We start from the raw sequence: 21,549 nt of genomic DNA, 5'->3' as shown, positions 1-21,549 counted from the left end.
TTGGGAATGGACGAGAGTGGTGATCTTTAAAAGTTATGTGAACGAGAAGTAGCAGCAGCAGCAGCAGCAGCACTTGTGGAGTTGAAGGCAGGGTGATCATATCAGGAGGGATAACGGGTAGAGTGGTATCAGGAAAGATAAGGGAAAGAGGGCAAGGGAGAAGGAAATGGCAGTGATCAGTGCTTGCTTCCCTCTCTTCTCACTTTAATCTCATTCCAGAAGTTTATTGTTCACACTCAGAAATCGCAGAGCTGATCGATTCTCAGTTCGTCTCATCTCTCCTAACCTATTTGGTTTCATTGACTTTTATTTCCCTTTCCTAGACAGAAATTGAGGAGAGAAGTCTTCATCTAACTTAAATGGTATCGCAGTGTTAATTCTCAGATGGTCGCATAAAGTTTCTCAGCGAAAATCATTGGTCAGTTATTTAATTAACAGACCATTCCGGATACATTCGTGAACCAGAAATGACTTGTTTTTTTATCTTCTCTAGATAATCTTCATCTTTGTATCAATAGTATGGAATAGTTGAGGTTGACAGATTGGAATGCATTTATGAAAATTTGAAGGAAAAATTCCTTGGCAAAGTTCATCACTTAGATAACTGTTAACTGAGAGTTCACTATCTGTTCGTGCTAGAATAAAGCAATGATATGGCAAGATTCAATGAATGATAACTGAACAGCAAACTTATAAGGAATAATGGGGTCTAACTTAACATTATCGACAAATTGGAAGGATTCTGAAGTGAAGTCTTTAAGAACAAATTACAGAATGGACAATGAATGAAGGGTAGTCTACTTCCGGTAAATCTGTTGAGCGGTTATTACTGAGAGTTGAATTCTTCTAGCGAGAACCTTTAACGACTTCTTATTTTAAAGTACGGTTTCATATAATGCCATTATAATGAAATGGAAATTTCGGTGCGGTGAAAACTTTTTTTTCGATGAAATTTCGGTTTCCTTCTACGATCTGACTCAATGCATATTGCTTGTACTTCACCAATTATAAAATTCAAAGCAAATTTATTAACTATTCTAAGCATACAAAAGATCTTCCCATATTTTCACTGATAAAAGGTATGTCGTCACCATTTCTTGGTCTCTTTTTGAAAAAAATTAAGACTTTGCTAACTTCGGAATCTCTTTCCTTTTTGAAAAACTCGTGTTCATTTATCTTTGTAACAAACTAAGCATTTGCATAATCCTATTGCAGCCATTTTAGGAAATAATGAAATTGTGAAGTGAATTTACTGACGCTAACAAATCGATATTTGGAGTATCTATCAGTGATGGAAGGGAAGGGCTGTCAACAGCATGCATTACTGTAAGCATTAAGAAAATCATTCATTTCCATTGAAATTTCTTCATATGTTGACTGTAAAACTTTTGAAGAAGCTGTTACCATCATTGCTTCAGGAAGATAACCGAAAGTGAAACCAGAATAAGACACAATTCCCTATATCATTGAGTTATGAAAATAGTGCATTCGGGATCTTTTCTATCTTTCGTTATCACTGCTTTCACTTTCGGAAATGTATTATGCAGGAACGTCAAATGCTTCTTTATTTTCGTCTTCGGTTTAGCAGCAATACTTATTAGCCATTGCTTTTTTCCCTCTCTCAGTAAAATGACATTCCTGTCTAAAATTTCGTTTTAGTGTTTGCTGTAGCACGATCATAATGGAAGCTTCTCTTTTCTCTCGTAAAATCTCGTCCACATTCTCATCCATTTGTAAAATATCAATTATCTGCCTTCAGTAATTCTTCGTAACGCCCATATCATCTTTCGGAATGATTTTTTTTATTTAGAACGTTCGCACGATCCGTCAAAAGTGTGAAGTTATGTCTTGCAAACAATTATTGCACTAAGGTATTCATCTGATTTCATTGTAAAAGAAGTTATCATTTAATCGAACTTTAATAGTTTAAAGTAATCGCCTAGTTAAGTGTCTAGTTAAGGAACAAAATATCATAAATTACTTGGATCTTTTTAATATGGCTTCCTACCTGAAGAAGGTGTTTGTGATAGAACCGGAAATGTTTTTTTTTTGAATGATTAACAAATCCTTTTCATGAATTCTAAGTCTAATCACTTAAGTTTCGTATGTTTAGTCTCAAAAGTTTTTTTTATTATACCTGTAACAATCATAACTTATATAAATTTCGTGCTAAAATGTACTTATGAGTTAAGGCTGAGATTGAGATAATTGAGCACACAATAATCAGCGCCTCCATACTCTACTGTCACGCCATCTTCCTTTCATGTTACTCTTCAGCTTCTATTAAAAACGTGCTTAGTATGCATTATTTTTTCACTGCATTGTTAAGCATGAACACAATTTTAAAGTTGATTCATTTGTTTTATTCTTGTGATACTATGAGAAATAATTAAGAGAAAGGATAGTATAGAAGAGATGTTTGTGCTACAAATTTGACCGATATCAGTCTTCGGAGGTGCCATAAAAGTTACAATAGAAAGGATGGCTTCGGAAGATTTTAATGCTGTGCCCATCTCACCATTTTGTGCCACAGTTTAGGAACTATCCTTGTGAAGAACAACGTTGAAACTTCTTTTTCATTTTTCTGTGTTCTTTGGAATGAATCTACATGATGATTGCGAATCATTTTTTCCAGAAAAATGAAAGATTCGATCATATTTTCCTCACACAATTCAAAAACAATTTTGTAAATGTAAATATCTTCGAGAGAAGAAATGCAAGAGTGAGGAGCAAAGGGATAGTTCAGAATTCAACAGCGCTTTCGAATTTCTGCTTTCTTGCTCGGACGAGAACGGAAAAATTAAACACCGTACTGCTAATTAAAGTTATCTAGTTGCAACAGGAAATGTAATCGAACCTTAAGTCTCCAATCCGTTCGTAACAATACATTCTGGATTATTAAAGTGTCACTCATTCGTACTTCAGATCTCAGGAAAGCAGCTATTGCTCATCAAGTTCGTAATTTAACTACTTTTTTATTTTTGTTTTATGATTTTCCTATCCAGCCATTGTTGCTTGATACTTCTGTCTCACGTATCTATCAGCCAGATACTGTATCATTCTCAACCCAAAAAATTTATTTACTTTGAGGAACTTTTATTTGGCGAACATAGCAAAGCTGTTTGTAAAAACCAAAGGTTTTCATTCTCACATTTCTGACACATTTATCCAAGTCAAACTTCATTTTATCATTTAAAAACTGCCACGTTTGACTTCTTGTCACTTCCTGACAAAAACAGTACAAAAAAATCTCAAAACCTTTCAAATGCTTCCAAACAAAAGTGTATTGGCTTGGACGGTATTCATGCCTTAAAGGAAGGATTTATCACCCTAAGAAGCCACAAGGTCATGTTGTAGACAATGTAATTTATGAAAATAAGTAGCACTTAATGATTACTATCATTCAGAGCTAAGATTATGAAAACAATTGCACAACAATACTAGGCTCAGTTACTGCCGAGTTACTTTGTGAGAAATGGATGAAAATATGACGATCTTTTAAATATAATGATTTGTCTACAAGCTGCGTACTTATGGCTTGCTTCTAAATATGGACGATGTCGTATACTCTGAAACTGTCGTTATACTTAACAAAAAGTGAATAAGTGTTATCAGAGAATGCCTTTCAAAATGCTTCTTCCACATTGGTTTGCGTTCAAAGCATTATGGTATTCGGTATGGAACACTTTTCAGCTCTTCAATTTATATATTTTGTGAAATTTTAAAAAGAGTACGCGAAAGTGATCATTTCTGTTTACAAATAACAGTTTTTTTTAATTGAAAACTACCATTTTTTTTCGTTCATTGGTTTATCTAACGGAGGAAAAATTCGTATTGTCACCATTTATGTTTGGTGATGTTCATCTTCGAAATGAAAATAATATATCTGCTTCTGTTTGTTCTGGTCTCTCCGCCAGAACTTTCACGACCATTCCCCCAATTGCGCTATCCATCACTTTTTTTTTCCTATCTTCGCATGTTCCATTGCTTATGTTACGCCTCTCTTGAAGCATTTAAAATTTAAAAGATGAACCCGTCCCATAAATTAATTTTTGATGAAATCAAAAATATTGGAAGCTCTCTCCGGACCACGCTGATACGATTTCGGAACATCGCTATTATCTTCACGTTTCGTTAAATGAAGAATATGCAAATCTAACGCAAGCACTCTTTCGAATTCCTTCGGACACATCTTGAGAATATTAAAAATTTTCGCACGCTGTTCTTGCTATTATTTAAAACCAGTGGGAATTCGTTCGTTTTATTCCATCCATTTCAGTACCAATCATAATTCGTGTTGCTATCCAGCGCTGTAGTTTTTACAGCTATTATTACAGTAAGTTGAATAGATTGTTTGTTCTTCACTGATATTACAAAGTTAAACAGAAAGAAGTCATGTCGGTATTTTTTGTCACTAAAACATGTGCAATGAATTCGATTTCGAATACTTTACTTTCAACATTTTCACTGTTCAATAAGTGTTCTGTAAATTGTGCACAAAAATCTCTCCAACTTCCCTCCATTTCACATGTCAATCGACCGGTTCGAAACCAGTCATTTTTCCCACTCAAATGATGTAAAGCGGTGTAAGCTATGTAAAAAAAAAAGGTTTGGAGTTTCATTCGGGATTTTCCTACCTTCCCAAATTATTCCAGAACGGTGCGGAATTTACCGATCCTTTTTCAGCAGTAATAGCATGAATTTCAATTTCCTTGAGATTTTGCATTTTCCGGGTTTCATTGTTTATGATGTTGTACCCGATGCTCTTCATCCTAGAAAAAGGAGTCGATCCTAATTATTTAAAGCATGTGACTGAGAAGACTGTCACTGGAAAGTTTCGGTTTAGTTTAAGAGGCATTCAATTGATTTTTTTCAATGAAAAGGGATCTTAGGAGCTCTCATTCCATAGTCATTACCTGCAACTGCAAACTTTCTGCAGTTTTCCTTGCACTGATTATAAAAACCACCATTTCTTTTGGTCATATATTTACATGGATATGTGTCATCTTCATTTTCCACAAGATCTGAAGGGGTATATCTAATGTCCAATAGTGGTTGTATAAATGAAACTTCGGTTTGATTGAGAAGCCTTAACAGAGTGCATTAATATAAACAATAAGATCATAGCAACACAGCATGATTATTTGTCACTGAAGTAACCAAAAAATTGACGACAGTGAAATGCAATTGAAATTTTCCTAACAGTTTTGCAGTAATAAAGGTGGTCATCAATTCATTGGATCGCTTTTTTGATCTTTCTGTAAAAATGCTCTCTTGACCCTTCATTCTGCTCAGAATGTACGCTAGGGGATTTCTCTTTTGGATATTATCTACAGGTAGATTTCCACACAGATTATCAAACGATAGCTTAACTCACCACGAAATTGTTTAACATTAACACAATTTCGTCAATTTCTGATCTCCAAAACAAGTCACTTTGTAAACTAATTTTTCATAGCATTCTGCTTCGTCTTCTTTTGCTAGTTCAACCTGCTAGATTGACCACCAGAATTATGTAAAATACCGAAGCATCCGAGTTATTTCGGAGTTCATCTCACTTCAAATACTCTGAAATGAAATTCATGAATTTTAATATTCGTGGTACGAGGTGTCATAAATTATTCCATTTGTTCAATTTTCCTGCATCTTCGGATTCAGAAATCCTTCTTAAAAGGAATGTACAGTTCTTGGCTTGTTTTATTATCGACGCATTAGTTATATGAAGTAGTAGGAATGGCGAATGAAAATTAAGCCTAGTTTTTATCTTTCTTCTTAAATCCAATAAAATAGTGGACAAATCCATCTGGTCCGGCCAATGTTAGCTTTTATTATCATAGTCTCGAGTATTCTAATGTATTTCCACATCATCATTGTTTTGATGTTTTTAATTGAAATGCCCATTATATCCATCGTTGTTACAAATGGAACCTAGTTGTCCATTATCATGCTTTCTAGAAGTGATTCCGATTTAAATTAAAAAGAAGAGACAGAGAAAGAGAAGAAATTGGTTCAATTTAGAACTCCCTCAAAGTGCTAATGTGAATTGGTGCCATTTCTAAAACAGTCTTCCCAAAAAGACTGCTATTAAGGGAAATCATTTCCGGAGTACCCGTTTTCCCAAAAATTTTACACCAGAATTATTTCCATCTTGAAACTAATTAAATCAATGCGCGCAAAATTGAGACTTATGCGAAACAAAACGGATCTTTATCAACTTACGAATGACTTGGTAAGACTCAAATCATTGTTCCAATCCAGAAAATTCAGAAGTAGCGTTTCGGATTCATTCATTACTCCATGGATTTATTTCATTTCAATATCGCTAAAAATGAATGCCACTCACCATGGGGTCAACTCATTCTAAGCCGACCTTCATGTCCAATACCAAATTCTTGGAGCTCACAAGAGTAGGCAGTGAAGGGCCTGGAACAAAAGGCAAAGAGTAGAAAGATATGATGTAGAGCTCTCCCGCAGCTCAAAACTAGTAGTCCGAGCACTTTTCATTCATTTCACTGAATCATTTTTTTTTTCCATGTGTATGTGTCTATGAGCGCATTTGTCTAAGTGTATGCATACGTGTATACCCGTTCATTAGTGTAATTGTATGTTATACCTCTAAGTGCGTTTCATCTTAATAAAATTTTCATCACTGAGATTCAACAAAATCAGTGGTTGAAGCTAAGACTTTCCACATGTCGTAGAATACACCGTGTTGCATTCATCTTCTGAAGGTAATCCAAAGTATTCTAAAATTCATTTCTAGTGATACCGAGGAATTGAAATGATGGAGAGCATTCAATGAAATATTGCTGAATAACCTTGAATGACGCAGTTGAAAAATGTAAACCGTTTTTTTTTTCAGGATGTGAGGTTGTGCGGTGTGATGAACATATTGCTGAACACTATCACCTACTTGTTATCATTCACCGTCATTGAAATACACGCTCAGTGGAATACTGCCACAACAACTCTCTACAACAGTCGTAAATTTTATTTGCTGAATAATTCCCTGATTCAAGACAGTTTTTTAATGATGTTCAAATATTTTCCATAAGAAAAGAGGTACAAATGATTGGTTATATATAGAGAGCAGAATATGATTAGGTTAACTTTGAGAATTGCAAATGATCTTCTTAGAATGATAAAATTATCATTGTACATGCTAAACATATCGTTGTTTCAAGATATTGCGATCTGATCAAAGAAGAATTAAAATTCTGAACTAAGAAAATACTTCGAGTATAAAAGCTGTTTGTTGAAAATTTTTTCAACTTTTTTCCTTCTTCGGTCATTCCCTTTCTTTTACTCACTCTTCATGATATCCAATTTCAACTGCATTCAAAAATTAAATGTTACTTCTTAATGTACATATTTTAATTTTATTCCAATTGTGCGAACGCGAGGAAATAGACAGTGTTCTCTAATAGTCACTACTTGTCCGACATCTGTTATGGCACGAAGTTTAACATTTCTATTGAACAACTTACATTAATGATTTATAATTCCCTTCTTGTTACTGTATACATTAGTATACTGTGATGCGTATTCTCTTCAGTATTCCCGAATAAGTTTCTCTTTAGCAAGTTTTATTTCCAAAACTTCCAACTACTGTTTATCTAATTGATAAAATTGGTCAAAATCTCTTCATCTTAACAGCTGTAATAATTACTCGAAGGACTTCTTTTTTTTGTTTGCAACACTCAGAAACAAATACATCGGTTGGATTATTTGAAAATATACCATATTTTGATTATTTTAATTTATCAGCACTCACTTTGTACAATTACAACAATTCCGCCAGTTTCAATCAAACTCAGCATTTGCTCTGTTTAACATTTAACACATTGAGACCAGAAGTTGCAATTGGTTCAATCCATACCATTATTTATTTGAATAAATATTCATTTCGCATCATTTGTCGCTTTGAAAGACAAAGGGAATTTTTTCTTTGCGACACATTTTCAATGAAACATACCAGGTGATGAGAGTGAAGTGTCGGTTTACTTCATAAAATCAAATGAAAGGAAATTTTTCTTCCCTTATTACTGTTTCTCCTTCCATAATCACTAATCAGTTTATTTTGTTTCCCATTAGATGCATTTATTTTATATTTCTTTCTTTTTATAATCCTAAATTGTACTTGTAAATTGTACCTGTACTACTTGTAATTGTACTTTGTCATATGAGAGATGGAAAATAGTTGTTTTTTCTCTTCTCTATCTCTTCTCTTTCTTTATCTGGCCGATATTAATACTGGGGAAGATAAGTGCTTAACAAGAAGACAATTGAGACTGAAATTGACCACTAATAACGGTCAAAAAAGTTGGTTAGTTCTCAAGGAATATGAATTCATATATGCACTGATTTTCTAAATGACATTCCAACTTCGCTACTGGAGCGTTGCAAAAGCAATATATTTTCTGAATGTCAATAGGAAATGGCGGTTTTAATTCTGCGAATTTTTTGAAAGAGTCATTTAAAAAAGCGCTTTTCGATAGACTCTCAAGGGACAGAAATATCAATAAATTTTTGTCAAAATTTTTTTCTCACTTTTTGTTATTTCCTTCAAGCTTTAAATTTGTTTTCGGTCCCTAATTTCGTTTCTCATTACTAACAGCATATCTCTCTTTTAGTATCATTACTCTGTCCACCTTGTTTTGCGACATTTATTTCATATTTCCTTTTTTTTATAATTCTAAATTGCACTTCCCCACTGATTTATATGAATCATAATGCTTTTTGCATTTCTATTTGGATGTTGATTTTTGTTCGAACTATACTTAAAAAAAATTTTTTACGCCCTTTAGAATTTTAAACTGTATTCACTTCCAAGGAATGAATTATTTGAAATAGTGATGTCCATTTACTCAATTTCCGGTCCAGATGAACAAGATTTGACATCACATATCACTCTATTGGATCGTTCGGCTTTAAGCCCTAGTAGTTATCATTTTTTTTTATTATCCCATGTCTATTAAACCTAAAAATTAGACAACAACAATTATCTGTGATCTGTGACTGTGTCGAAGAAGACTCTCATTATTCTTTTGCTTTTTTTCCTTCAAATAACTATTGCTGGTTCCATTTTCTCATCAAAATCCCGCATTATGCATGGCATCAAAAGAAAATTTTAGCCAGGATAGAAATATGCATTTGATAATGTCTAGTTATGGGTCCTACCATAATCAGTTGTTATCTCCTTTGATACCATAGAAAGGCTTTTATTCAGAAAGAACAAATGACTAAAAGCTAGATAATCTTTAAGCTATGATCCATGATTATCATGGGTGTTAATCTAAGCGCAAATCTTTTTCTTCACCAACAGAGTAAACAAAAACAATTTTTAAGTAGTGGACTTTTTTTCTTTTTTTTCAACAACTTTTTCTAAGATATTTGAACGAGACAGTCGTTTTCGATGAAGTAATTATATATGCTCATCCTGCAGAAATATAATGTCAAAGTCATTTCCACTTCAAAATTAATGTTTAAATTTATTACTTAAAGAGTCGCGATACAAGAGAGAATCTGACAGTTATTTGTCCACTTCAAAGGGGAAGTCTGTGTTAAGTCTGACTCTACCAACACTTATGTCGGATCTGTGTCCTTTTCTGTTGGACACTAATGGCTGGGATACTAAATAATTCTAACCGTTTATTATCGCTGATATCTTACTGCTTTCATGATGCTTCAATGATTTTATTTCATCCATGCAAATCTCGTTTTAGTAATCATACAAACTTTGTCGAAAGTTTGTGTAAAGGCGAACTGCGATCTGTTCTACTGGGCTTTAAAGTTTGTAAAAGTCGATTATGGTGCTAAATAATTTTATAAAAGGCGTGGAAAATGGCCGAAATAATTGCTGAGCGATCATTTTTTTCAATTCCGTTTATTATTCATTTAGATTTATTAATCCAAAAGTTTATTTTTAAAACTTGCTGTCACCTTGCATCAATGTATCATCTAAATAATATAGCAACTGACTCTTCTAACCCTTAACACATCATAATGGATAATGATTAGTTGTGCTTCTAAAAATTCGATTCTTTATCGGATCCTTTAAAGGTTACTTTGTTGTAAGGTGCAAGGATGTTTTCAACAGCTATTTGTGATATGCTAACTTACAATATACATTGGTGAACTGTTTAGGATAAAAATTTATCAAAGAAGAGATTATAGGTGCATTTCTCTAATCCATTTTGCAAAGGGATGACATTCCCACGCTTGGCTTCCAAAATTTTTCGATTTTCATTCACACAAAGCCAACGTTGTTTCTCTGGAAAGGTCAGCTAAGTGAAATTTTGATATAATTTGCATATTATGTAAACAAGGAAAGCACTGCTGCAATGCCATCTATGTTCTTTCTCTTTACATATACACTTTTCCAAAAGAGACAGCTCAACATAATACTTCTCCATCCGGCTATATCCATTCCTGAAAGCAGCAAAGCTCTTATTCGGAAAATTGCTTGCAGCAAGGAAATGCTATAATGAAGAGAAATGAGAAGACACAATATTGCCGTATGAATGAGAAAGATTTCTTGGAAATATGTGTTGTTGTCATTTTGATGCAAAAAAACAGATGTCTGTAATGGATTTATGAGGTAATTAAAAGCTTTCTTAATAAAACAAATTAACACTTTGTAATGGTAATTTATATCTATCAAATTCCACCAAGAACCATTTTCTCTTATCTGAAACTTTTCAAATATCGCATACGGGTCTTACTTCACGTCATGGCTCTGTCTTTTTTTTTTTTTTATTCATGGCTAACAAACTGCTTTTTTTCCGATGCATTTTCTAACTGTCAACAAACTACACGATCTATGATGACATCTAGTAACTCTTACTTTGCTATTGTAATTTTCTGACGATAATATTATTTATTGCAGTAGATTTCACATAATAATGTAAACCCCGAAAAGAAGTCCTCTTAGATAAATTAATTTAAATTCTGCGGGGTTCGACTTGTTAGCTTGTGCACACTATTCATTCTTGCATTTTTATTAACAACAAATGCGGTCGGTAGAACTTCAATTCTTTATGGAACATATGAATTAGTCATCCTGCTTTTATGTTACAGCTGTTATTTTTTAACCTGAACCTGAACCCGAATTTTTCATAATTTGACGACATTCCTTATTCTTGAAATGGGTCTTCACAACAACTCCATCCATGGGTTAAAAAACGTGGCACCAAAATGATATTACAACAGTTTCGAAGTAACTAGCCTTGTTTGACAAAATACCATTCGCTAATTATCCATCATTTTAGTACATTGGTATATTAAAATTTTGTGACTTCGGTAAATCTTCTATCCACTACCGAAATTATTTCTGGTCTACAGTTATTATCATAAATGGCTTTGGATTACAAGTACACTACTATTGTTCAATAATTAAATGAACTCATCTGCAATAATTCAATATCGTTAATACCTCTCTCAGATTCTAAATTCTACACTTGGTCCCATTTCCAATTAATTAGCGGTTTGTGCTGCTACAGCTACTGATACTGATATTACGCAATGTCCTGATGTGTTTCTATTCCATAACGATTTCAATAGCAGTGTCAGCGTTGTTGTACATTGGTATCAATGCTGCAGCTATGCTTCCGAACTATACCACAACATTTCCGGGTGATAAAGATGCAGGTGGCAAAAGTCTGCGCTTCACCAAACCGTTTCATCTAGCATATTTTGATAATTTTAATGTTGATGTTCCCAGTAATAGCAATCTCTACAACCGGTTCCATATTACTGGTAAATTTTTTGATTCGGTGGCATTGAATGAAGTATCATTTACTTCACAAAATATGCACTTCTGTTGATAATATAGAAAAACTTAGTGCGAACTGACTACAGTATGACTTTATATAATTGGAAATTTCCAATGAGTTGCACATATACATTTGCACGTTTATGCGATCAGTTTCTTGCTGCTGCTTTCCTGCTTGTAGATATCAAATTTATGAAATATTTGGACGAAATTATAGCGAAAACAAAAGTTATCGTATATTTACAGAGGAGGAAAAGTTTAAAACAGATAAAGACAAAATTACTGAGAAAAATGATCCGTGTTGTCAGTTACAGTTGAGAACATTGGCTTTCGCTTTTCATTTCAGACATTTGGATTTGAGACGAAGATGTGGGGAACTGCTGCATGATGCAAATACCTACTAATAATTAGCACTGCCGCTAAAGCAATCTTTATTGACCTTCTATAATAAATTTATGAAATTTCGATGTCTATCTACCTTTTCATTAGCTTAAGTTTCAGATACAGCCCGCTGTTTCTCCTGTATGTCGAGGCTCTACGAAGCAGTCTGGCCCGCTCTTTCGTCTATTTATAGGAGGCCGAAAAATTTCACGGATTTATGTAACGAAAACAATCTCGATCCAGAAGCCGTTCCGTTCACTTATTGCCCAACAATTTGCATACGAATGTGGGAGGAACCGGCTGTAGCTGGTATCTTTTCCATTCAAGTTGCTCGTATCACATAAGGTTGAATATCGATACTTCTCACATGTATGAGAAAGCTTCTCACACACAGCAGAGTAGAACAATTTTCTAAAGTTGGGATGGAACTGAAAGAAGAGAATTATCTTCAGTATGTGCAAGACCTATACCCAATATATCCAATCAGAGTAATTTTGTTATAGATGAACAGCTTGTAGGAGTTCGAATAAGGGGTCATATTCGTGGATGCCTTGATGAGCTTCTTTATAACGGCTTCAATCAAACAATCGTCATGTGGTACAGGTGGATGCACCGCGACTCTTGCCGTCAATACAGGTCTTCATCTCTTCCCATCTTTTCCACATAATTCTTGTGCTCCAGTTGAAAGGACCAATATTGCAGAAAACGTGAACTATTCAAGTTACCGACCGAATTAAGCGACGATAGCTACATTACTGTGTGCACTTGCTATGCTGATTATTGCAATGGGAGATCATCTGCAACAACAACTGAACGGGCGCTCTTTCACTGTCCACTCTTCTTCGTGCTCTTATCTTTCCTTATCGTTCTGTTTCCTATTCACAGGATATCCTTATCAATAATTTGATACTGCCCATGTCAGTGTATCTTTGTATATTGTATCTCATATGCCTGTGATCTTACTGTGGACAGTCTGACACACACATTTTCGATGGAAATTAGCAGCAAGCCTATCCAATAAAATTGTTATTGAGATAGAGGCCTAAATGCACATTTCAGATGTGTCTAAGTTACCTAAGTAGGGCAAAAGCGAATCCAGAAAAGTATTGCAGCAAAAAAGTTAGAATTCGAAAGAAAAAAGACTACCCCAAAGTTTTAGAGAGTTTCTCAGTTCCCCCTCATAGGTTCAGATAATCTGATCGAATCACTTGTTCCATCTTTATTTCATCACCTCACCAAGAATCTCTTCACCAGTGTGAGGTTTCATCGGAACTGAAGCCAATGAATAACTATTTCATAAATGTACTAAGGAGCTTATTTTGCTGACATAGGAAAATATTGCAGCAAAAAAGTTACAGATCTACAGAATCCCAGAACCACTTAGGAAAAATTTAACTTGTGTATTAGTATTTAAAAATCTGTGTGGAGGAATTGTTCGCCTCAGTTTATCTGGAGCTAGTGCCATAAAAGTGCATCAGTTGATAATGAGAAGGAACACAAAAAAGGAAATAAGTGGCAAAAGATAATGTAGACACTGATAAAATTTGCTAGAACTAGAAGGAGATGTGGAAGCGATAATTTAAAATCATTATTTTTTAAATAAATGTTGATGGGCGCCGTTACATCCAAATTTGCACGATGTTTTTTGACCATATTATTTGAGCACGTTTCTAAACAGTATTGTAATGCTAGACCAGGAATGGATTTTTGATATCTGAACAAACTATCAGGTAAATAAAATATGACATGATGCAAAATGCAAACAATTTTGCAGAAATTTATTAATTGAAGCTTTCGAAAATATACAAAAGAATGGAAATGCAAGAATGCATGAAAATGCAAGGGTACACAAGAAAACGAGAAATTCTTTCAAACGTAGTGATCGTTAAAATGTAATGATCGTTTTTCGCAATGTTTTGCAGATTCAAATGAGGATCTTCCAGACCAACAGGGTTTCTCCATCAACAAGAAAGAACTAATCAACTTTTCAGTGGCCCAGATAAGTTTGCCCAGTCAGTGTGATTGATTAGTCAATCGCCCACAGAAATAACTACAGCAATCGTTTCAGCAGCCATTTGCGCTATTTGTCTGCATTCTGTCGATGGATCAGCTTCGGCTAGCTTCATTGCATACTCCAACCAATCGATTAATTCGTCTCAAGGAAACACACAGTTATCATAAAAAAATGAATTTAGTAGGATGAAACTTGATAGACTGTAGAAATTTCGAGTTAAATTCAGTTAAATTCATTTCAGATAATTCTTTTAATTGCCAAAATTTGTTCAATGGAATCAACAAACACTTCATCGGATAAGTGAAAAAAAAGCTACTGTACTCCTATTAGGATGAGAAGTTCGAATAGACAACAGCTCTGGTAATTGTAGCAACGACCCCATTCATTGGGATCGATAGACGATATTGTGAAACGAAAATATTTTACCTGAATAGAATTGCAGTACTATCTCCCTCGATAAGGAGATACAAATAGAAGTATAGCAAAAAAGTACAGCTTGTCTCACCGCAAAATTCGTATTATGTCGAAGCGGAACAAGCAAATAAGCCAAGGTACTGCAAGGAGTAAGATATTCTAATTTTACGAAAAATAAGAAATATAAGAAGACGCAGTATGTTGCTTCACAAATAACTGATAGGATACCTCGACACCCAATAAAAATCTACAACATATCAGGCCGTGTTACACCTGATCCGGATTTACTCTCCTTTTTAGTTCCTCTTCAAAGCGAGGAAAGCCTGCAATGCTATGTTCACCAAAAACTGATTTGTAAGTAAGCCAACATACACATCTTAGAAGATGGCAGAATCATAGAATTATGGAAAATTTCTAGCCTTGTCCAGCAATGCTGGAAATCTGAAATTTGACAGACTCAGGAAGCAAGAAAAACACTACATTTTTTCTAGAAAAGTAATATACTCCTTTAAGTTCGCCTGGTTTACTACTTATGACATGTAAAAACAATTTTAGCCTACCTGTCAAACAGGTCATCCCTGCATAGACAAAATAAATATCCAATGTTATTCAAAAAGATTTTAAGATTGTAAAAAATGGGTTAAGGATATACAATGAAATCCTTGATATCAAGGAACTCGAAATTCAAATCATTTTCAGTGTGATTCGGTTCCTACAATTCGGACTTTAAACTAATAATCTTAAAACTGTCTGAAATTGAAATAGAAATCTTTGATCCAATTAACATACCTAGCCATTTTAACTGTACATGGTGAAGTGCCAGAACATCTGATCAAATGACCCATACAGAACAGAATCCTACTCAATAATTCCGAATCTCTTCCCTGAAATAAGAGATCTATCTTCCATATCACAAGATTTTCATCACAGTTTGAGTTTCAGTGACATTAATTTATTCACCACATTGCATGGCTGAACTACTCCAAAACAAGAACCGGAACCAATTTCGCAGAACTTTAAACAAAAGACTAACACTTAGATCGAGATGTTCACGATGCTGGTCGATTGCTGTCAAGGGGAAAAAAACGAATTTGCCATTGGTGTAAATCTGTTTTCCTTTAGCAATGTAACTGGTGTTTTCACGAAGTATTTTGTTTTGGAGATCAGTTCTCCATGGTTCGGAACTTTATTATCTAAGCAATCACTATATCAGTAAACTTACATTTGGCGACAAGCTACGAAGAAAATTTGTTACCAAAAATCCTCAGATCGTACAGATGAAAACCATTAGATGTCTTCAGCAAAATCGCTCAAAAAAATCGCTATAGAGAAGATTTTGGCTTAATCAGAGAGCATGCTCTTCATCCTTCCAACCTCACCTTCATTCTTTGGAATTCTGGTGTCAAAATTTTCAACTTGCGTTGGAGATGAATATTCCGATGCTGCGTCGGACAGAGCCTTTAAAATGATGTACCTATTTGTCATGGAACATCTGAAAAGGAAATAAGCGAGAAATAGATAAGTGAAGAAACATGTGCCTGTTGTAACTTCAGAACAAAAGATTTCAAAAACAGTTGTTTCTAAAATTTCTTCACTACATGCATCAGACCGAATTTAATTGTGCAGCAATGAAATTCAAACGAACTTTCTTGAAAACATGATATCAATAGCAACATTCCCCAGATGTGGACTTGTCACTAAACAAGATTCAATAAGCTGTAGTCGTTTCTCCTGCAGACAATGATACATAAATACAAAATATAATTGGCGATATTTAGAAGCAGCAATTTTTTTCAAAAACCTGCTCATTTGTAACAAAAATCCAGTTTTACAATTCGTTATTTTTGGCACAATATCACCACTGCATCAAAATTACCCAAAAAACTATTTTTGCCGCCCTCTGAATAATCAGTGGTATACAGATTACCGCAACCATAATGTACTAATTAGTATAATCACCTGGAAACGTTCGGTTTTGAAGTGATCACTAAGATCGATAAGTCGGCATAGTAACTCCTCCGCAGACTGTTCATAACCAACAGCTCGTTGTCTTAAATCAACCAAAATAGAACCGTTATCATGGATTTTTGATATATCAATTAAATTAAATTATAAATTGAGATTAGAAAGAGAGTTTTCTTTTGATAAATTGCTTGAAAGTCATCATCACTAACTCCAAAACTTCACAGTGATACGAAAAGTGATATTAGATTAATACCATTTCGAGCTACTTCTAAATCCTCAATGTTTAATCCCAGTTCTTCGCTGGACAAAAAGTAGCTCAGAATCAAAACTAAATATGTCACCTAATCATCGGTTCCAGTGCGTCGAATGCAGCCTCAAATTTGACATAATCGTGTTGCTCATTCAGTCCCTCAATACAATCTCTAATATAGTATGGTACCTCTACACTGTGATAATCATCATCATTTTCTTCCTGAAAAGACAAAGTTCTTTAAAAGCCCTTTAAAAAGTCCTGTAAAAATAAAAGAACATTCTATGTTCTATCACAAGTAGCACAAGGCTTTGCAGCTTAAAGATATTTACTCAAAATAGATGTTTGCTACATTAACTATGCTATGGAAACCTTTTTCAAGAACAATTCTTCTTCAGGAATTTCATATTCGGGGAAATCATCATCATCACTATCCACTTTGTCTGCATCATCCCCCACATCCTGTATTTCTAGTTGCATTACTTTCTTCTCTTCACTCTCAGTTTTGGTAGCTTTCACATAAGTATCATATTTATCGTCCACAACCTTCTTCAAGTCTACCGTGATTTTATCTGCTTCAGGAGGGAATTCAAATTTCAGCTCACCCAACGAAAACCAGTCCGTAAGCACTTCTGAAGAAATACATAATTTTAAGAATATATATGAATTTTCTCAGAATCATCCCGATATATTCACTTCCAATTGTAAAATCTTATTTCTGAAAAAAAGTAATCCTTCTGTAAGCATCTAAATGTTCCTAAAATGCAAAAACATAAATAAAATAAAACGGCAAAATATGTAGACCTGCCACAAACATTCCTCTTAGCCTACGCCGAATATCTGAGCACTTGAGACGGATGTTGACACCAGAAGCCATTTTAGTAACAACTTCGGATGAAATAGAACAACGTATTTGCTCGCTGAAACCTTCCAGCTTACCCTGATATCATGTATAATTTCCAGCGGATTATAAAAACAATAGCTTCACTTCTTTCAAGAGGAATCACTTTTTTATGCAGAGGAATTAAAGTACTAGCGCAAGGCACAACATACGTTTCATGAACACTAGGATACTACAAAAACAGTAACTTCATCAAAGGAATGAGTAGTCAGAAATTTAGCATAAACATCTGCTTCCAGCACGTTTCAAATAACTATATGTTCAAAAACCCAACACTGTTTCCAGGCAACTTGAGCAAAAAGAAACTTACTTTGCGTATTTAACAAAGTTGAGAAGCACGACATCAATATAATCCAACTGTTCATCAGAAGAGTGACTGACATGGATACTGCTGGCCCATACATTTAGAGCCGTATAGATAGTATCCCGATGCAACATGCTCCACGGCCCATCACCTATTACGGGCAGTTGAGTGCTAATTCAATATAAGTGTTATTTTGAAAATGAATAAGAATGAGCTTTATGAACAGGAATTAAAAGAACAGATGAGCGGAAATATAAATAGTAGATGATTTGAAATTATTTGGAGCAAAAAAAATCATATCAAGGCTTTGTAAGCAAATTAAGAAAAAAAATGATTCCGCAAAATTTGTACAAAAAAAAAAAATTATGCCGGTTTTAACGCAGAATTTTGATCCTGCCAAAGACGAGTGATTTTTTAAAATCCGTGATCAAACATGGGAAAGAGCATATATTACACTTCTCAATAAATCAAAGGAAATTAAATAATCCAAAATTCTGCAGCAGTTTTAGCTCTACAGATTACATAAAAATATAGGTTGGTAGAAAAAACTATTACATAAAAATATAGGTTGGTAGAAAAAACTATTACATAAAAATATAGGTTGGTAGAAAAAACTATTACCACAGGACTCGTGATTGCCGAAATGCAAACAAATAGCCAATTTTTCAGGAACTTGTTCTGTCAAAGGAAAGATTTTGACAAAAAGCGCTTTCTCAAAGAAAACCCTTCTCACTATTCGGTTTTCGTATATTTCATTACCAAACAATTTCTACAACATGTAATATATAACATAATTTCACTAAGGCTACATCTTGAGTGTCATAGGACCATTGTGGAAATAATTAAGGATAAGGGAGAAGGCTTTACAGAGCCTTAAATAAGTTCTCATAGAAGTAATTAAGCCCACTAAGCAAAAAAATACCATAATTGTTGGCTAGTTAGATTTCAAAAAATCCTTAATTTATGAATACATGGTCTTATTTCAGAACCATTTTTATCTCCTCCCACTTCACCTATATTTTAAGTTAAATAATGTCACCTTGTCTTATATTTACGAAAAGCCCCTACATATTCCTATCACTATTCCACTGAAGCGGACCTGTAGAATTTCGCCATCCTTTGCTGCAAGTAGAGTAAGTGTGAGTAGGCTTTCTGAATTAGCTATACCGTTCGAAGTGTCCGTAAGCAGTCTCGCGCTAATACTACCCCAAATCGTATCATCTACCTGAGATCCTAACCAGGTTACTAGTGTCCGAAATGTCTGAAAATAAAAATTAGGGTGAAAATCGCGAGTGAGGAGTGTAATCTATATCCGCAAATAAACAATGTTTTAGAAAAAATTTTTGTGCTTTTGATCAAAAAAAGTGAAAATCTTAGTTTTGGCATAAAATATATAAAATTAGAAAGACCAACAACAATATCTCCGCGGCTCAACTCATAAGTGATTCCCGCGAGGAATTCCATGTTCACATTCTTTCCATTTCGACATCTCATCACTGCATTCATGAGAGCAGCTTTAAGTGAATTCAATAAATAAATCCAGTGATTGTTTAAATAAGCCTTCAGAAATGCGTCATTTGACTTGACCTTAATAAACCACTTTGATATTAAAATACTTTCATTTTTCTTCAAAAACAGCAATAAATTCTAATACACACAGAAGAATAAAGACCTAATTCACATGATAGAAGTTTTTTGCAACCATAAAAAGATTTGGATATATTCAAGGAACTGAAGTGTCATACAAAACTGAAAATTTAGGCATAACACATCTCTTCCTATCTGTGCTGTAGGCTTCTTTCGCTTGCACAACCAAAAAAACAAAATTAAAAATTAAAACTAACCAAATTTGAAAGATGGAAATTTCCGAAAACATTGTGCACCAAACATGTAGTTTGACCCAAAAGTCTGCATAATTCCCCCTGTTTAGCATTCCAGTCCACTGAAATTGCAAGAACTATGGAATAATTGTGCAAAGTGTTGCAAATTACAATAAGAGCAGTGTGACCAGTATATCACCAGTGTCTTGAAGTATTTTTTTTCCCGAAAGAAAACTAAAACTTTCATCTATCAAGAGACTAGTACCAAAGATGCTTAAAATATGGATACTTTGAACTTCGCTTATGAAAATTCTGGAAACTGCTACAACTTCAGATAGATACATATATGCAGTACATGTATGGTACATATATGCAGCAACAAATTACAGAAGGAAACTGCTTGGTATAAGCAATGAGAGGTAATAAACAAGCAGCCGCTGACCATCATCCGGATCTTTTTTAATGCTGTCCACAAGTAATGATTCTAGGCGTGTCTTCTCCAGATCGTTTAATAGAATTATTATATGCTGCAAGCGAAACATTTGGGAACTATCACAAGAATTTAAGGCACTGATTAAAACCAGGAAAGCATCGTCTACAGGAGCTGAACGGAACAGTGCTGTAAACAACTCCTTGAATTCATTTGCTGTCAAAAGGCCTGAAATTTCAAACAAATCTTTTTTTAAAGATGAGTAGAAATCCCAATAACTCATACAGAAAAAAAACAAAGAAATGATCGGCGATGATTAACCAGATGGCGATGACTTAATTGAAATATAATTCGTAGTCAACTAATGTTAACTTTAGCAGTTATTTCTTATTAGATGTTCACAGTTCTGATCGAACTATTAGTTCAACAAAATTTATTAAAGAATATAATCTTATATGATCAACATTCTTCCACAGTTATTCGGTTTCATTTCCCATTTTTTACATCTTGTCGATATTCACTATTTCCTATTTTGTCGAATTTCTTAACGCCAAATAAATGTATTATTGAAAGTAACAAAGTGATGGAAGCAGTTACCAATTGAAGAAGGATGAAAGATGTTAATTAACTCAGTGAGCATGCGATATTTCACAAATGGTAACTTTTCCGGTGACGACACACACTGAAATTATATCTGCTGATGAAGACTGAAAGATGGGGAAAATGCGGGGGTTTCGGTCTTGGTTTCAAAAATGCCAAAAATACTTCGGGAACCAATGTAATCCACAAAAACATGGAAGTCTGAGCGAACCACAGCGCAAGCTACCGGGTTCAAACCTAGTTTTAAGTGACTTATACTTATCGCCATGCTCGAGAAGAAGAAATAACGTTTACCTGTAGAGCATTTTGAACAGCAATAAGTAATTCGGATCTGTTCCTAGCACTGCTAAGAGCATCTAATTCTCCGTCACACATCTCAAATTACATCTTTTACACATTTAGGGAACCAAATTAAATCTCTGGACACAGTTCCCCCTTCGGATAACAATATCCTCTCCGATTTTTCGTCCTGTCCCCCTCAACCTGTTCCGTTATCAATCCCTCCACTCCACTCGCTGTCCTCTTACCACCACTACCTCCAGGTTTTACTAATAACTAAGCATAAGCTGACCTTCCAGACGGGCAGCCGTGAAGTACATCTCAGCTTACCATTCAAGTTTTCCGTTTGGCTTGTTTGTGCACTGAGGAGGGGAAAAGGAAAAGGCGGGGAGAAGACACTCCAATGTTCTCAGAGTGC

General features: G+C 34.5%; 4 protein-coding genes across 4 annotated transcripts; 2 read left to right on the top strand and 2 right to left on the bottom strand.

Annotated features, from left to right (window-relative positions):
* Positions 1–4,045: 4,045 nt before the first annotated feature.
* On the bottom strand, positions 4,046–4,771 carry LOAG_00372 (hypothetical protein; the record flags this gene model as incomplete). Its single annotated transcript, XM_003135912.1, has 3 exons — positions 4,046–4,192; positions 4,449–4,566; positions 4,638–4,771. The coding sequence occupies 3 exons, from the start codon at positions 4,769–4,771 to the stop codon at positions 4,046–4,048; spliced, it is 399 nt and encodes a 132-aa protein (XP_003135960.1).
* A 1,395-nt stretch (positions 4,772–6,166) lies between these two features.
* Positions 6,167–7,982, top strand: LOAG_00371 (hypothetical protein; the record flags this gene model as incomplete). The annotated part of the gene is made up of 3 exons (XM_003135911.1): positions 6,167–6,229; positions 6,863–6,983; positions 7,705–7,982. 3 exons carry the CDS (start codon positions 6,167–6,169, stop codon positions 7,980–7,982), a joined length of 462 nt encoding a protein of 153 aa, XP_003135959.1.
* Positions 7,983–11,531: 3,549 nt separating this feature from the next.
* LOAG_00370 (hypothetical protein) lies at positions 11,532–13,061 on the top strand (the record flags this gene model as incomplete). Its single annotated transcript, XM_003135910.1, has 4 exons — positions 11,532–11,757; positions 12,275–12,463; positions 12,673–12,790; positions 12,857–13,061. The coding sequence occupies 4 exons, from the start codon at positions 11,532–11,534 to the stop codon at positions 13,059–13,061; spliced, it is 738 nt and encodes a 245-aa protein (XP_003135958.1).
* A 1,123-nt stretch (positions 13,062–14,184) lies between these two features.
* On the bottom strand, positions 14,185–21,227 carry LOAG_00369 (hypothetical protein; the record flags this gene model as incomplete). Its single annotated transcript, XM_003135909.1, has 17 exons — positions 14,185–14,309; positions 14,595–14,722; positions 15,372–15,466; positions 15,957–16,074; positions 16,228–16,313; positions 16,542–16,632; positions 16,889–17,019; positions 17,170–17,429; positions 17,602–17,717; positions 18,009–18,153; positions 18,624–18,771; positions 19,102–19,263; positions 19,416–19,589; positions 19,847–19,944; positions 20,265–20,480; positions 20,850–20,934; positions 21,147–21,227. 17 exons carry the CDS (start codon positions 21,225–21,227, stop codon positions 14,185–14,187), a joined length of 2,259 nt encoding a protein of 752 aa, XP_003135957.1.
* Between the last annotated feature and the right edge of the window lie 322 nt (positions 21,228–21,549).

This window comes from Loa loa (genome assembly GCF_000183805.2).
Source record: "Loa loa unplaced genomic scaffold supercont3.1, whole genome shotgun sequence".
Lineage (NCBI taxonomy): Eukaryota > Metazoa > Nematoda > Chromadorea > Rhabditida > Onchocercidae > Loa > Loa loa.
The sequence above is the reverse complement of the archived record's forward strand: the minus strand, read 5'-3'. Positions and strand labels throughout refer to the sequence as shown.